We start from the raw sequence: 17050 nt of genomic DNA, 5'->3' as shown, positions 1-17050 counted from the left end.
ACTGATCAGAATATGTGGCAAGGACTGGACAAGTGATAGTGAGAAGTGGAGGGGCCGGAGAGTTGAACGGTAAGGTGAGTATAAGGATTTTTTTATTAGTTTTGCACTTTGTTATGAATTTTTGCAATTCAAAAAATTGGTGGCTGTTTTACCGAATCCATGCAGAAGCGAAGAACAATAAAGTCCACACGAAAAAGGACTTTTGTAAAATTTGAACATAATTCAATTCCACTCAAATTTATTCGCTCATCAGTTTTAACTAAGAAATATCTTCCCATTTAGTGAAATGTTCTTTAGGTACAATTTTACTTTTACCGTTGCATCTAATATATCTTTATTCCTTAGACTGTAAACCAATGGGTTCAACATTGGCACCACAGCCACATATATAACAGAGAGAAGTTTATCATCGTCTTTGGAACGGTCAGTCTCCGGTTTCATGTACAAGAAGATAATTGGTCCATAGAACAATACGACCGTCGTAAGATGGGAAGTACAGCTGGTGAAAGCTTTATGACGACCTTGGGATGATTTGATCTTCAATATGGTGGAAATAATGTAGACATAGGATAAAACAATGAGGGAATACGGTATACATCCAATGAATACACTTTCAACAATGGTCAAAATGTCTCGGTTTTTGGAGTCACCGGTAGAAAGCTTACTTAGTGTCTTCAGATCGCAGAAAAAATGATTAATTTCATTGGAATTGCAGAAAGATAAAGAAGATGTGATCAAAGAATGCAGCATAGAATTAAAGACACCAATGAGCCATGATGAAGCCGCCATTGTAAGTCTCACCTTTTTTCTCATGGCCATTGAATACTGTAAGGGCTTACAGATTGCCAAGTAGCGGTCATAAGCCATGCACGTCAGGGTGAAAATTTCTGCCTGTCCGCACAGTAAAAAGAAATACAGCTGAGTTATGCATCCTTGAAATGAGATCATGTGATCCTGGGTTACAATGATGGACAAAAGCTTTGGGAGGGTAATCGACACATAGGTGATATCTGCAGTGGAGAGATTACATAGGAAGAAATACATAGGAGTGTGTAGCTGGGTAACTGAACATACAAGTGTAATAATGACCACATTCCCAATGACTGTCATCAAATAAATAAGTAACACTCCAATAAACATTACAATTTGTCCAGTCGCAGCGGTGGAAAAAGCCAAAATGTTGAATTCCTTGACTGTACAATTTTTCATGTTGGCTGCCTGGGAAAAGATGTACAAGTTTGTTAATATAAGCATAACCAAAATCTTAAATGTTACATGTACCACGTGTCTGTGCAAATCACACAGAGGCATTTTTTTCAGCATCATGGATGACAAGAGCCAATACAAGTCTATGGGTCTGTGATTCATACTCAAAAAAGAAGAATTTAAGAGATATTTTCTAGGAAAAATCTGGAAAGTGCAGATTGGAAAATGAAGTATGTCAACTACTGCAGAAAATAAAAACCAAAGTCTCATTTTTTTAAATGTATTTAATAAATAAAGTGAATCCCTTTAAAACACATAACTTTGATTTCCCTTTTGCATCTGTTTATTAGAGGAGACTCTGAACATGTCTAGCCTTCTGTTAGCAGTGAAAATACAAATCTATTTACTGATTACAGAAAAGATGATCATCAATTATGATCCATTTACAAAACACTTGCAGTTACTGTAGGTCCAGAAATATTTGAATAGTGACATAGTTTATTGCACTTTAACTATTTGCTAATAATTATTCAAGATACAGTCATATAATCAACTAGCTATTGAACCCGTTCTACGCCCGGGTGGCGAGCATTTATATTGGTATATGGTCTCCATCCTTGTATGTGCTGCTCCATCCTGCGTCCCCATCCTGTCATGTGCTGCTCCCATCCTGCGTCCCCATCCTGGAATGTGCTGCACCCATCCTGTCATGTGCTGCACCCATCCTGCGTCCCCATCCTGGTATGTGCTGCACCCATCCTGCGTCCCCATCCTGTCATGTGCTGCACCCATCCTGCGTCCCCATCCTGTCATGTGCTGCACCCATCCTGCGTCCCCATCCTGTCATGTGCTGCACCCATCCTGCGTCCCCATCCTGTCATGTGCTGCTCCCATCCTGCGCCCCCGTTCTGTCATGTGCTGCTCCATCCTGCGCCCCCATTCTGTCATGTGCTGCACCCATCCTGCGTCCCCATCCTGCGTCCCCATCCTGTCATGTGCTTCACCCATCCTGCGTCCCCATCCTGGTATGTGCTGCACCCATCCTGCGTCCCCATCCTGCGTCCCCATCCTGTCATGTGCTGCACCCATCCTGCATCCCCATCCTGTCATGTGCTGCACCCATCCTGTGTCCCCATCCTGCGTCCCCATCCTGTCATGTGCTGCACCCATCCTGTCATGTGCTGCACCCATCCTGCGTCCCCATCCTGTCATGTGCTGCACCCATCCTGCGTCCCCATCCTGGTATGTGCTGCACCCCCATCCTGTCATGTGCTGCACCCATCCTGCGTCCCCATCCTGTCATGTGCTGCACCCATCCTGGGTCCCCATCCTGGTATGTGCTGCGTCCCCATCCTGCGTCCCCATCCTGGTATGTGCTGCATCCATCCGGGGGCCTGAGGAGGCGGGGACACCGGCGCGCTGTGGGGGTCAGGTGCCGGTATCGCCGCCAACTCAGGCCCCCCAGCACTTACTATATTCACCTGTCCTGCGTTCCATCGCTGAGCGCCGCCATCTTCCCGCTCTCCTGGCTGTGACTGTTCAGTCAGAGGGCGGCGCCGGCGCGCATTAAGCGCGTCATCGCGCCCTCTGAACTGAAGGTTACAGGCCGAAGACCGGGAAGATGGCGGCGCTCAGCGATGGAATGCAGGACAGGTGAATATAGGCGATACTCACCCTCCTGGCGGTCCCTGCTTCTCTGTTGGAGATCGCGGTGTGCGTTCAGTGTGAACGCATACCGCGATCTCCCGGGAGCGTCACTCTGTGAGGCCCAGACTGCGCCGGCGCTTGCGCCTGCGTAGTCTATAAAGGCTTCGGACAGAGTGACGCTCCCAGCGTTATATTATAGATATGAGTTTAAAGTGCAGAATCTTAGCTTTAATTTGATGGTATTCACATCCTATTTGGAGTTAGGGTTTAGGAATTACAGCTCTTTAATGTGTAGCTGCCACTTTTTAAATGAACAAAAAGTAATTGGACAGTTATGTTAAAAGCTACTTATTGGGCGTCATGGGATATTCTCTCGTTAATCATCATTTAAGCAGGTAAATGGTTTGGAGATTATCATTAGGGTTTGAAAAAAAGACAAAATCCATCAGAGAGATAGTAGAAACGTTAGGGGAGCCAAATCAACTGTTTGGCACATTCAGCATCAATAAAGAGAGCACTGGTGAGCTTGAGAACTCTAAAAGGCCTGGACGTCCACGGAAGACAACATTGATGGATGATTCCAAATCCTTTCAATGGTGAAGAAAAACCATTTCACAACATCCATCCAAGTAAATAACACTATACAGGAAGTAGGGTTTCAGAATCTAGCTAAGTATTATTAGGGCTGGTGGAACGCACCAAATAATAATAAGAAAGATATAAGGTGCGTTCGCAGCCCGGGGTCCATAGTGCAGAGATGACACCTGCTGCTCGGTAATGACGGACAGTATATGGCTGTATAATGTGAACACACATGGGTTAGCTTCACCTGGTATGAAAGGAGGCAAACCCTGTTGCTTCATAGGTCCGCAGCACCGCAGAGTGAACACTAGTATTAGGTCACAGGACTCTGCCCCAAGGACACAGGGTTAGAGTCCCTCTAGACCACTAGTGCTCGGCGCCACAATTGCGGTGCCAAGGAGAACCTAAATATAAAGATTTACCACACAAAGTGCGTACAGCGCCGCTCTGGCGGACGCCACTGACCAGCCTAACTAGGCCCCGGAAAGCGCACTAGTTGCGCACGGCGCCGCAATGGCGGGCAATGCTAATATGACACTGTATTTTGTGCTATTGTGCTGGATTACACTATCTAGCTCTAATCAGCTTCAAACACCCAAACCACATACAACAATGCTAGGAAGGGGATTGATAAGGAGCTTTCACCAGAACAATCACACATCCACACACATGCACAAGTTCAGTTTTGTACTAGCCGAGCGGCCATGCCTGCCTTCTATATATTCAGCCTTCTGCAACCTTCCTAGAGGTCCAATCGGAGCAGCTTCAGGAACCAAGCATGTGACCTCCGACCTCCAATGAGAGGTCATCCCACGGACATGCTCAGTAGATGAAAAGCAGGACTTAGTCCCTGGAACATCAGCTTGCCGCTGATCAATGTTGTTTACAAAGGCTGAACCTGTAACCAGATGCACAGTATCAGCTTGAGCCAGATACTGGGACCGACGTCTTTGCTGAGCACACTCCACTACGGCTGGGGAAGAATAGGAGACCACAGAGGACATGGTTCAGGGTTCCCCCTGTGCAGCGGTGGGAACTCGACACCTAACATAATCCCCATCCTTGGGCCTCGTTACGCTCAAAGGCAGCAATGAGCTGAGGAGCCCGAATGTGATCAAAAAGGCTCCCAGGTCCTGTCTTCTGGTCCATGACCCTTCCAATCCACCAGATAATACTTTTTGCCACATACCACCTTACACCCAACTATAGCGTTCACCTTGTAATTGTCCGTGGATGAGCCCGATGTCCTAGCAGATGTCTCGGAAAACCGGGACATGTGAATGGGTTTTAGGAGAGATACAGGAAGGGCCAACCGATAGACCACAGGGTTGACTTGTTCCAGGACCTTGAAGGGACCAATGTAGCGAGGCGCAAACTTAGTGGACTCAACTACCAGCCTGATGTTACGAGTGGAGAGCAAAGGTCAGAGCGGTCAGACCGGTGTGCATCAGCGGAGACCCTCATTCTCTCCTTGGAGGCCCGGTTGACATCCTGTGTGAGGTTCCAAATGTCACGTGCCTCCACTGCTCAGTCTGCCACCCTAGAATCAGTGGATGATACAGGCAGGGGCACAAGAACACGCAGATGCTGGCTGTAATTGAGGACCAGTGGAGTTGGCTACAGCATTGTTCAGTGCAAACTCTGCCCATGGTAGCAAGGATGCCCAGTCATCCTGCCTAGCCGAAACAAAATGTCGCAGGTATGTGACCAGGGTCTGGTTGGCCCTCTCTACCAACCCATTCACCTTGGGAAGATACGCTGAAGAGAGATTCACCTCAATGCTGAGTAGATGACAGAGCTCTCTCAAGAAACGATGCGCAAACTGGGGACCCCGGAAACTGACAAATTTGTCTGGCATACCGTGTAGGTGGAAAACATGCTTAATAAACAACAACGCTAAGGCCCGTGCAGAATGTAGCCGTGGAAGAGGCACCAAGTGCACCATTTTGGAAAAATGGTCGGTGACTACCCAGATAACAGTGCAGCTACGATACTTGGGTAAGCCCACCACAAAGTCCATCCCAACCATTTCCTAGGGTCTGTCTGCCACTGGCAGGGAGTAAAGTAGCCCAGCAGGCCATTGCTGAGGAGACCGATTCTTGGCACAGAAGACACATGCTCGAATATAGTCCCCGACGTAAAGGGCCATATGTAGCCACCAGTACATCCTCACTAGGAGCTCAGATGTCCTCTTGGTCCCAAAACGTCCACCCACCTTGGACGAGTGTGCCCAAGAGAGAACCTCTGGTCGCAAATTAGGTGGAACAAAAGTTTTGCCCAGAGGCACAGACTCTAGCGAAACCAGGGCCACAGTTCTCAGGCTCTCTGAAGGGACAATAAGCTGAGGCTCCTACTCCTCCTCTGATGATGACACTAAGGAGAGGGAGAGAGCGTTGGCACGAGTGTTCTTCTCCCAGGAGAGAAAATGGAGGGTGAAGTGGAACCGGGAGAAGAACAGGGACCATCTGGCCTGGCGAGAGTTTAGCTGCTGGGCGGTTTATAAATATACCAAATTTTTGTGGACGGTGAATACTTGGAAGGGATAGCGAGCCCCCTCCAGGAGGTGTCTCCACTCCGAAAAGGCCAACTTCTTGGCTAGCAACTCTCTGTCTCCGATGGAATAATTCCTCTCCGCCGGTGTGAAGGTCTTGGAGAAGAAGAAGCAAGGATGCTTCCGACCTTGAGCATCCTTCTGGAAGAGGACTGCTCCAGCACCGACGGAAGAGGCATCCACCTCCATGATAAATGCTTTATCAACATCGGGCGATGTAAAATGGGAGCGTTAGCAAAGCGTGACTTGATAAAGTGGAAGGCATTGGAGTCCTTCTCTGACCACAATTTGGAATTAGCTCCCTTCTTGGTGAAGGCAACCAGGGGAGCTACCAAAGTTGAGAAGTGGGGAATGAACTGGCGATAATAGTGGATGAACCCCATAAAGCGCTGTATCGCTTTGAGAGAATGGGGTTCCTGCCAGTCTATCACAGCCTGTAGCTTGGCAGGATCCATGGCCAATCCTTGGGCAGAGAAGATATAGCCCTGGAAAGGCTAGGACTCTTGCTGAAACACACACTTCTCCAACTTGGCATGGAGGGAGTTTGCCCATAAGAGGTCGAAGACTTTGCAAACATCTCTCCAGTGGGAGTCTATATCTGGAGAGAAGATGACAATCCAGATAGACTACAACCAAGGTGGTGAGCATATCCTGGAAGATATTGTACACAAATTCTTGTAAAATGGCAGGGGCATTACAGAGCAGGGAGGGCATCACCAGGTATTCATAGTGCCCATCGCTGGTGTTAAAAGTCATCTTCCATTCGCCCCCATCACGCATGCGAATCAGGTTGCAAGCACCCTGCAGATCAAGCTTTGTAAATACCCTCACCTCCCGCAACCTATCGAAGAGCTCAGATATAAGAGGCAGAGGGTACTTATTCTTAAAGGTTATGGCGTTAAGACCCCTGTAGTCTATGCAGGGATGTAATTCTCCATTCTTCTTCTGCAGGATGAGGAACCCAGCCCCTGCAGGTGACACTGACTTCCTAATGAATCCTCTTGCCAGATTCTCCTGGATGTACTGAGGCATTGCCTCCATCTCCGGGAGAGATAAGGGGTAGACTCAACCCCGGGGGGAGACTCAGCACCAGGCAAGAAGTCAATAAGACAGTCATAGGGGCGGTGAGGCGGAAGGGTCTCCACAGCCCTCTTGGAGAACACGTCCGCATAGGGCCAATGATGCTTGGCAAGAGAGGAAAGATCTGCAAGTACCTCTGTAGTAGCAACCTGAATGCACTCCATCTGACATCTACCCTCACAAGATTCACTCCCGTCCAAAATTCTCGCTGTGGACCACTCTATATGAGGGGAGTGGTACTGTAGCCAAAGTATCCCTAACAGGACCTCATCAATTCCCTCGGGAATGACAAGTAAAGAGATAATCTCCTGATGGGATGGTCTGGTGTATTATTTGTGAGGGCAGTGTCGACCCATTCACCACTCGTATGGTCACTATTTTGGCGAGCATCACCAGGGGTATTGTGTGCCGTCGAGCGAAGACAGAAGACATGAAGTTGCCCTCTGCCCCGTAATCTACACAAAGCTCTACCGTATGAGTGGATAGGCCTATGGTAATTGTCCCCTTGAAGGGAAATTAGGAGGAAAATGTCGCCGTGTGTAGTGTACCTCCTCCTTCAACCACTAGACGCTGACGTTTTTCCGACCGCTGGGGACATTTCCTGACATAATGTCCCGACTGCTAGCTGACAGGACAGACCTTAAGTGTACGAGCGGTCTGGGACTTAGACCCCGTTTATGACACCTCCATGTGGCACGGACGCCTGGACCGGAGACTCCAGAGGTTTGGTGAAGGTGGAAGCAAGCCAAAACCTCTGCCTACACTAGGCTTGCTTCAACCTTTGCTTGTTAAAATGAAGGTTGGTGCCGGTAGATATTGCTATTAGCTCCTCCAGTGTGGCAGGAATCTCCCTAGTGGCCAAGGCGTCTTTCACATGGTCAGCTTGTCCTCTCCAGAATACAGGGATGAGGACTTTATCCGGCCACCTCAGCTCAGATACCAAAGTCTGGAAGTGGATGGCAAAATGGCTGACCATGGATGAACCCTGTGTCAATGCCAGCAGTTGGAGCGCAGTGTCATGGGTGACACGAGGTCCCAAAAAGACCTGTTTCAGAGTGCTCAAGAACCTCGGAGCACTCTGAACCAAATGATCGTCGAGCTCCCACTGCGGCATAGCCCACTCCAATGCCCTGTCCGACAGGAGGGATATTATAGATCCCACCTTAGCCCGCTCCATGGGAAACCATGCAGCCCGGAGCTCAAGATGTATAGCACAATGGCTCACGTATCCCCGACATAGCTTACTGTCACCAGTAAACTTGTCTGGCAACGGGAGACGGGATAACATCGGAGCAGGGCTCGCAGTGGACAAACTAGCTGCAGCCAGGCTAGCAGCCTGAACAGCAACTGCGGTAACATCCACAGCTGAGGTTGTGCCCTCGAGAGCTGCCAACCTACCCTCCATCTACTGGATGTATTGCTGTAGTTGCTGTTCGTCCGCCATCACTAGCCAGACCCTGACACTAGTATAATGTTAAGGCCGGCGTAATGCACTGTGATGCAGCGGTAGGACCATGCAGTGAAACGTCAGTGACCCAAGCAAGTTCAAACAAAACGTTTCTTTATTGTGTTACTTCACACAGTCTATACATTATATGGCTTCTTCATACAGTCCATTAGTAATACATGGCTATATGATGCAGTCAATAAACAGGCCGAACTTCCATCTCTCCAGTTTCCCTGGGTGACCACACGCGGTATCAAGTCTCTGTACTCACTCTGTGCACTGCACTCTTTATCCTCTGGATTGCAGCCAGGTAAACATAAGACAGCCCAAGATGCAGGGTATCAGTCTCTTTGGTTAATTCTGCCTCTGTGCTGCTCCACACAGAGAGAGCTCTGCAGACAACTGCTCTGTCTGCTTCCAAGCTCAACACTGACACACCTCCCCCTCTACTCCAGGGCTTTTAATCAGTCACTGCTTCACTATTTTAATTACAGCCACACCTGTGTCTGCAGTATGCCCTCACTACGCTTCCATGTACATTCTGGAGAGCACATACAGCACCCCCTAGCTGTAACAGGGTCATTGCCTCAGATATCCTCCCCCCTGTTCATACCTGTGGGGTTGAACATTTGTTACCCCGTAAGGGCGTGAGACAGGGCATCTGTATGCCCCTGTGACATTCCTGCTCGACACTACACCAAGAAACCAAATTAGGGACTGGAACCATCGATCGGCGCATGCATCCCTCCCCTTTGCGTTTCTCCTCCACACTTCATTACGGGACAACCCCCCTTGTTCTCCATTACAGAAGCCAAGCCTTCTCTTCTGTTTAATTCTGTTGTAGATTTACGTCAGTTTTGGGTGGTCTCGACCTTGTTTATTTTAGGCACACTAACCCCACGGGTCGTCATGTCACCTAAGTATCTGCTTTCGGGCCCCTGGTACCGTTTCCTCTATACCCTTACCCGTGCCTCAGTGACTATATCATGCTGAAACACAGCGGACCACGCTGGCAACTCCGAGCATATATCTGTACTATGCTGCACCCGAACCTGAGCCTCCCGACAATGCTGTCTAGCAAGCGCTCTATCTAATTTACCCTGACCCCCGGCCCCATCCTTGACCGGTGCCAGAGGGTTCCTCATGCGCACGTCCCCAGTCGCCTCTGCGACCATACACTCCCGGCTCTTCTCATACATGCGTCTTTTATATCTGCATCTCCGTGTGGGACCCAGGATCTGAGCTCTCCCAAACTTACCAGGGAACACCTCCAGCTCAGGGTTCAATGGGGTCCCCACAACCTCTACTGCCACAACCTTTACAGGGAGCCTATCGGGATTACACTCTAATCCTAAATTGGCGACCCCTGTGGCATACATCTTAGGATCTTCGGATTCTACCCCCGAAACAGCATCCTTAGTTTCTCCTGCCATTACCTCTATGGGAAACCTATCGGGATTACACTCTGTCCCTAGGTTGGTGACCCCTATGGCAGGTATCTCAATATATTTGGGTTCTGCACCCGGTACAATTTTTTCCGTTAGAGAGTTGTACCTGGTCTCCCACAGGGACCAAATCAGGGGCAAATCTCTCCCCAACACAGCCCCATATGGAAGGGTCTTTGAAACTCCCACCACATGTCTAATGTCCCCACACAGTGTAGAAACATTGACCTCCGCGGTCGGGTACTCCCGGATTTTCCCATGGATACCCATCATCTCCACTTTTTGTCCATTGGTGTTGTCCCCAGCAACAAGGGAATGATGGACCAGAGTCACTTTACTCCCCGTGTCCAGGAGAGCCTCTGTTCAGCACCCATTCACAAGTACCTGGCACAATTCTGGTTCGCTGCCAGCTGTGCCCGTAGTGGTGATGATACAGACAGGCTGGTGTTATGGACCTGGTGGTTAGGAGCACCCGGAACGACCTGATGGTTAAACTCACACAGGACAAGCTCTGGGAAGTGGGAGCTCTGCTGACCGCAACCCCTAATCCTATCACACAACTAGAAATAGCCGTGGAGCGTACCTAACTCGGCCTAGACGCCTCTTCACAGCCTAAGAGCTAACTAGCCCTAGAGACAGAAAATAAAGCCTACCTTGCCTCAGAGAAATTCCCCAAAGGAAAAGGCAGCCCCCCACATATATTGACTGTGAGTAGAGATGAAAGTCACAAACACAGAAATGAAACAGGTTCAGCAAAGGGAGGCCAGACTTACTAAACAGACTGAGGATAGGAAAGGTATCTTTGCGATCAGCACAAAAAACTACAAAAAGACCACGCAGAGTGTGCAAAAAGACCTCCGCACCGACTCACGGTGCGGAGGTGCCACTCTGCATCCCAGAGCTTCCAGCTAGCAAGACAAAATCATGATAGCAAGCTGGACAAGGAAACAATGAACAAATAATTAACTAGCAGGGACTTAGCTTCTGCTGGAGTAGACAGGTCACCAGAAAGATCCAAGAGCGAACTGAACCAGTACAAGAACATTGACAGCTGGCATGGAGTAACGATCTGAGTGGAGTTAAATAGAGCAGCCAGCCAAAGAATAAACTACGTCACCTGTGGAAGGAACCTCAGAAGCAGCAGCTCCACTCACAGCCACCAGAGGGAGTCCATGGACAGAACTCGCCGAAGTACCATTCATGACCACAGGAGGGAGTTCGATAACAGAATTCACAACAGGCTGGGCACACATAGACTCCTGACCAGTGTTCCCACAGTCCATGGGCTTAGATGTCACCAAACAGTTACTAGCCCCATGCATGGGCTCTGGTGCAACGTCCTGAGTGGACTTATACCGCTCAATAAATTCTATCAGCAGTTTTCCAGGTGGCCTAGGTCCCTCAGCCTGACCCAACGCTGCATGGCGGCCGGCATAGCCCTCGCCATCTGGTCAACCACGATTCTCTCCATCATCTCATACAGAGAACAGAATTCAGGCTGGAGCCACTCCTCCACCAATTGCAACAAGTCATTTGCTTGAGACCTGGCAGGCCGAGTCTGTACATAGGAACACTGGTACACCCAATGATCGCCCCTTACCTTTGGAGTCTCTTCAGGACTCTCCTGTTCACCCTCCATTTTAGGGGTCTCCTTTTTAACATGCTGAAGCTTTGCTAGCTTCCACAGTAGCGCCTGCTGCTGCTGCTGAAACTGCCACTCCTTCTGCTGCAGCTGCAGCTCCTTCTGCTTCAGAACCTCATGCTGTGACCGATGAAACTGCAGTGTCTCTTGCTGAAGCCTTTGCTAATTGAGCACAACCTGCTCCAAAAGTTCCTCCATTTCTCCAGCAGACTTGCACAACAATTTGCAGCACTCTCTGGAATATGCCTTAGTTCACATGGCCCGCATTCTTTCCACCATATGTGATGCAGCGGTAGGACCATGCACAGTGAAACGGCAGTGACCCAAGCAAGTTCAAACAAAACGTTTCTTTATTGTGTTACTTCACACAGTCTATACATTATACGGCTTCTTCATACAGTCCATTAGTAATACATGGCTTTATGATGCAGTCAATAAACAGGCCGAACTTCCATCTGTCCAGTGTTAGGGGTCGAGTTCTCGCCTCTGCACAGGGGGAATCTCGGGCCATCTCCGCTGCGGTCTCCCATTCTTCTGCCGCAGTGAAGCCTGCGCAGCGGAGACGTCAGTCCCAGCGTCTTGCTCAGTCCCACTCTGTACAAAGAGTTACTGCTGCTTTTCCTGCTTCTGCCATTGAAGCCAGTGCTGGGCAGTGGCGAGCAGACGCTTCTAGGACTAAGTCCTGCTTTTCTCGTTCTGAGCATGCCCAGAGTAAGATCTCTCAGTGGAGATCGAGGGTCACATGGTCAGATACTGCAGCTAAGTCCATTGGTCCTTTCAGGAAGGTCCTGTAGGTGATCTGGCTTTGTGGCAGCCTCTCATTGGTCCTTCTAGGAAGGTCCTGTACTTGCTGTAGCTATATAAAGCTCGCATGGCCGCACGGCCATGCGCTAGTATCAATCCAAATATGTGCTTTGCGCCAGTATGGTTATGCATGAATGTGTTCAGGGACCCGGCTGAAATAAGCCCCTAGAATACCGGCACCTCCGATGAGGAGATTGTGTGAACGTATTCAGGGACCCGGCTGAAATGAGCCCCTAGAATACCGGCACCTCCGGTGAGGAGATTGTGTGAACGTATTCAGGGACCCGGCTGAAATGAGCCCCTAGAATACCGGCACCTCCGGTGAGGAGATTGTGTGTGTGCATAACCACTGACTGCTATCAGTTCGGCAGTAAGCTTGTGCTCCTGTGAGGCTAACAGGGTGCAGTGCTTTCCTCTCACGGCTGCTCTGTGAGGTAACAGAGCTAGTCTATACCGCCAAACAGTGCCCCCATTCACTAGCAGCAGGTTCTTCCTGCACGGTGGACCCCGGGCTGCGAACACACCATTTATAGTAAACATCTATTCTTACTCCGTGCGTTTCACTAGCCCTAACATCCAGTTTCCCTGCACATTCTGGAGAGCACATACAGTGCCCCCTAGCTGTAACAGGGGTCACTGCCTCACAGCACCAAATAATAATAATAAGAAAGATATAAGGTGCGTTCGCTGCTCGGTAATGGCGGACAGTATATGGCGGTATAATGTGAACAGACACGGGTTAGCTTCACCCAGAGGCGAACCCTGTTGCTTCACAGGTCCGCAGGACCACAGAGTGAGCACTAGCATTAGGTCACAGGACTCTGGCCCAAGTACACTGGGTTAGAGTCCCTCTAGACCACTAGTGCTCGGTGCCACAACTGCGGTGCCAGGGAGAGCCTGAATATAAAGATTTACCACACAAAGTGCGTACAACGCCGCTCTGGTGGATGCCAGTAACCACCCTAACTAGGGCCTGGAAATCACACTAGTTGCGCACGGCCCCGCACTGTCGGTCGCTGCTAATTTGACGATGTATCTTGTGCTATTGTGCTGGATTGCACTATCTGGCACTAATCAGCTCCAAATACCCAAACCACATATAACAATGCTAGGAAGGGGATTGATTAGGAGCTTTCACCAGAACAATCACTCATCCATACACACAAGTTTAGTTTTATACTAGCACATGGCTGAGCGGCCATGCAAGCCTTTTATAGATGCAGCCTTCCGGGACCTTCCTAGAGGTCCAATCAGAGCCACTACAGGACCTGAGCATGTGACCTCCAACCTCCAATGAGAGGTCATCCCACGGTCATGCTCAGTAAATGAAAAGCAGGACTTGGAACATCCTGGAACATCTGCTCGTCGCTGATCAATGCTGGTTACAAAGGCTGAACCTGGAGCAGCAACTGTAACCAGACGCAGAGTATCAGCTTAAGCCAGATGGTGGGACCGATGTCTCTGCTGGGCAGACTCCACTGCAGATGAGGAAGTATTGGAGACTGCAGAGGACATGGTTCGAGGTTCCCCCTGGGCAGCGGTGGGAACGCAACACCTAACAAGTATACTATAAAGAGACTTCATGAGATCAAATACAGAGGGGTCACCACAAGGTACAAAGTATTAGGCTACTTTCACACATCAGGTTTTTTGTGTCAGGCTAAATCCGGCTAATGTAAAAAACGGATCCGACTTTTTTTGCGAAAAACTGAAGCGCCGGATCCGGTCTTCCTTAATGCGCATGTATTTTTTGTGTTCCTGGTTCCGGGAGGGGGGAGCGAGAGAGAGAGAGAGAGAAGAAAAAAAATGGGAAGAAGAAAGTATAGAGAAGGCTTGGAATGGCTCATGATCCAAAGCATACCACCTCATCTGTAACACATGGTGAAGGCATTGTAATGGCACAGGCATGGAATTCTTTCAATGGCACTGGGTCACTAGTGTTTATTGAATATGTGGCTGAAGAAGGAAACAGTCAGATGAATTCTGAAGTGTACAGGGCGATACTTTATGTTCAGATTCAACCAAATGAATCAAGGTTGATTGTACAATGCCCTTGGGTGTGTAGACTGATCTGCATTATTACCTTCTGAACAATATCCCCTTGGTAACGGCCATAAAAATTAACACTATATAAAAGGACCGATTTGGAACCATGCAGCAGATTTAAAAACAAAACAAAAATAAGAACTAAGCAAAGCAAAACAAAGAGAAGTGTACTCATGTGTGTGGCAGGAATAAAATAATGGAAAAAAGAGACCACTTTTGACTTGGCTGTAGATAAACTATATGATCCATCCTACGCACATGACAATAACTCTGTCACTAGCATAACTGTATTTATCTATCTATTATCTATCTATCTATTATCTGTCTATTATCTATCTACCTATTATCTATACTCTTTCTTTATATTATCTATCTATTTATCTATCTATCTAGTATCTATCTATCTATCTATCTATCTGTTATCTATTATCTATCTAGTATTTATCTATTTATTATCTATCTATTAGCTATCTATTATCTATAAATCTATTATCTATCATCTATCTATCCCATATCTATCTATCTATCTATCTATCTATCTATCTATCTTTTATCTATTATCTGCATTGTTACTTCATAGTTACCCGTTCACACTTTGATCGGATTTTCACCAGTTTTTGGTTAGTGTGTCAGGTTTTACCATCACAGTTCATCAGTGATTTTAAAGTATGAAAGAAAAAATGATCATTTGCAAACCTTCTATTATTTATAGACATTTTAATCACGGTCAACACTTGGACTGCGCACTAATGACATCTGATTTACACAGACCGACAGATGTGTTTGGGAAATTATTATCCCTATCTGGTCAAAAACATGTGAAGTAATAAAAAGTATAGATGTACAGCCAAATGTAACAACAACTATGGTGCTACCACTGCAAATAACCACTAATGATCAGAGAAAGAAAAAAACAATACAGAAAAAGGTGCACACTGAGAGATATAAGACAAAAAACAATATTACGCAGCATATGACTCAGTAGTGATTTTCCTCTGTTTTGGGATTTGTGAGGGAAAGCCAAACAGCCTGGTAGCTCGACTGATAACCAGGTCACAACTGAAGAAACCTTGTCATATGCCATGGCCATGAGCTTCCATTGTCAGTACTGATTGGCAACAAGAAGGAGGAAGCATTCCCTGAAGCCAACATCCCTGAGCTGGAAGTGTCCCGGGGAAACTGTGGAACCGGCCAACTCAGGGACTTTGGTAACAAAAATATTTGGGGAAAAGTAAGGGTGCTAAATATTGTTTCCCAAGAGCTGGGAACTGGTGTTCAGGTACTGTGTTTGTCAAGGCATAATGATAAGTTATGACAATGGACCAAGGTGATGGGCATGGCAAAAGAGTGCCTCATCAAGGCACGATCCAGGGGATATAGTTAATTGACTCGGGTAAAACAATATAAACCTGGCAATCAGGTGCAGGTGTTGGTGTCCACAGTGAGGAACAAATTGCTCCCCAAGTGGCAAAAGCCCTATGAAGTTCTGGAAAGGTTTAGTGAAGGCCACTATAAATGTTACCAACCACACAAAAATAAGCCCCACCAGGTATATTATATTGGCTTGGTCAAGCCTTGGTGGGATGGGGTTCACGATTGATTGAGTGAATATGCCCAGTCCCCGGCTTTGGGCACAGGGTGACAGTGTGTAGACAAGCAGCTGGAAGAAGGCTGGATAGGAGATGCTGAGAGGGTTAATAAGACCAATATATGGGCCCCAAATTTTTAGGAATGATTAGACTCTCACTTAAGGTACCGTCACATTTAGCGACGCTGCAGCGATCTAGACAACGATCCTGATCGCTGCAGGGCCGCGTTTAGTAACCCGATGTTTACCCTGGTTACCAGCGTAAACGTAAAAAAAAAAAAACACTACATACTTACATTCCGGTGTCTGTTCCCCGGCGCTGTGCTTCTCTGCCCTGACTGTGAGCGCCAGCCGGAAAGCACAGCGGTGACGTCACCGCTGTGCTCTGCTTTCCGGCTGGCGCTTACACAGTGCAGAGAAGCACAGCGCCGGGGAACAGACACCGGAATGTAAGTATGTAGTGTTTGGGTTTTTTTACGTTTACACTGGTAACCATGGTAAACATCGGGTTACTAAGCGCGGCCCTGCGCTTAGTAACTCGATGTTTACCCTGGTTACCAGTGAAGACATCGCTGAATCGGCGTCACACACCCCGATTCAGCGATGTCTGCGGGAGTCCAGCGACGAAATAAAGTTCTGGACTTTCTGCTCTGACCAACGATGGCACAGCAGGATCCTGATCGCTGCTGCTTGTCAAACTCAACGATATCGCTAGCCAGGACGCTGCAACGTCACGGATCGCTAGCGATATCGTTCAGTGTGAAGGTACCTTTAGACTTTGCAAAGGCCAAGTATTAGTCTTTGAATATTGAGCAGCTGAACTGCTCTGTTTCTCATAATGATCCATGTGTAACATAGCACTGGAAGAAGGCTGGATAGGAGATGCTGAGAGGGTTAATAAGACCAATATATGGGCCCAAGGTTTTTAGGAATGATTAGACTCTCACTTAGACTTTGCAAAGGCCAAGTATTAGTCTTTGAATATTGAGCAGCTGAACTGCTCTGTTCCTCA

At 48.0% G+C, this 17050-nt stretch overlaps 1 protein-coding gene across 1 annotated transcript; it reads right to left on the bottom strand.

The window, feature by feature from the left end:
* Window positions 1-255: 255 nt before the first annotated feature.
* Window positions 256-1209, bottom strand: LOC138674331 (olfactory receptor 5AR1-like). Its single transcript, XM_069762192.1, has one exon. It carries the CDS (start codon window positions 1207-1209, stop codon window positions 256-258), a length of 954 nt encoding a protein of 317 aa, XP_069618293.1.
* Window positions 1210-17050: the final 15841 nt, after the last annotated feature.

This window comes from Ranitomeya imitator, chromosome 4, assembly GCF_032444005.1.
Source record: "Ranitomeya imitator isolate aRanImi1 chromosome 4, aRanImi1.pri, whole genome shotgun sequence".
NCBI lineage: Eukaryota > Metazoa > Chordata > Amphibia > Anura > Dendrobatidae > Ranitomeya > Ranitomeya imitator.
Note: the sequence above shows the minus strand (reverse complement) of the source record. Positions and strands in the feature narration are given on the sequence as shown.

What these genes read in the sequence shown, in the direction of transcription:
- LOC138674331 (XM_069762192.1), bottom strand. Translation starts at nt 1,209, where the DNA reads ATGAAAAATTGTACAGTCAAGGAATTCAACATTTTGGCTTTTTCCACC.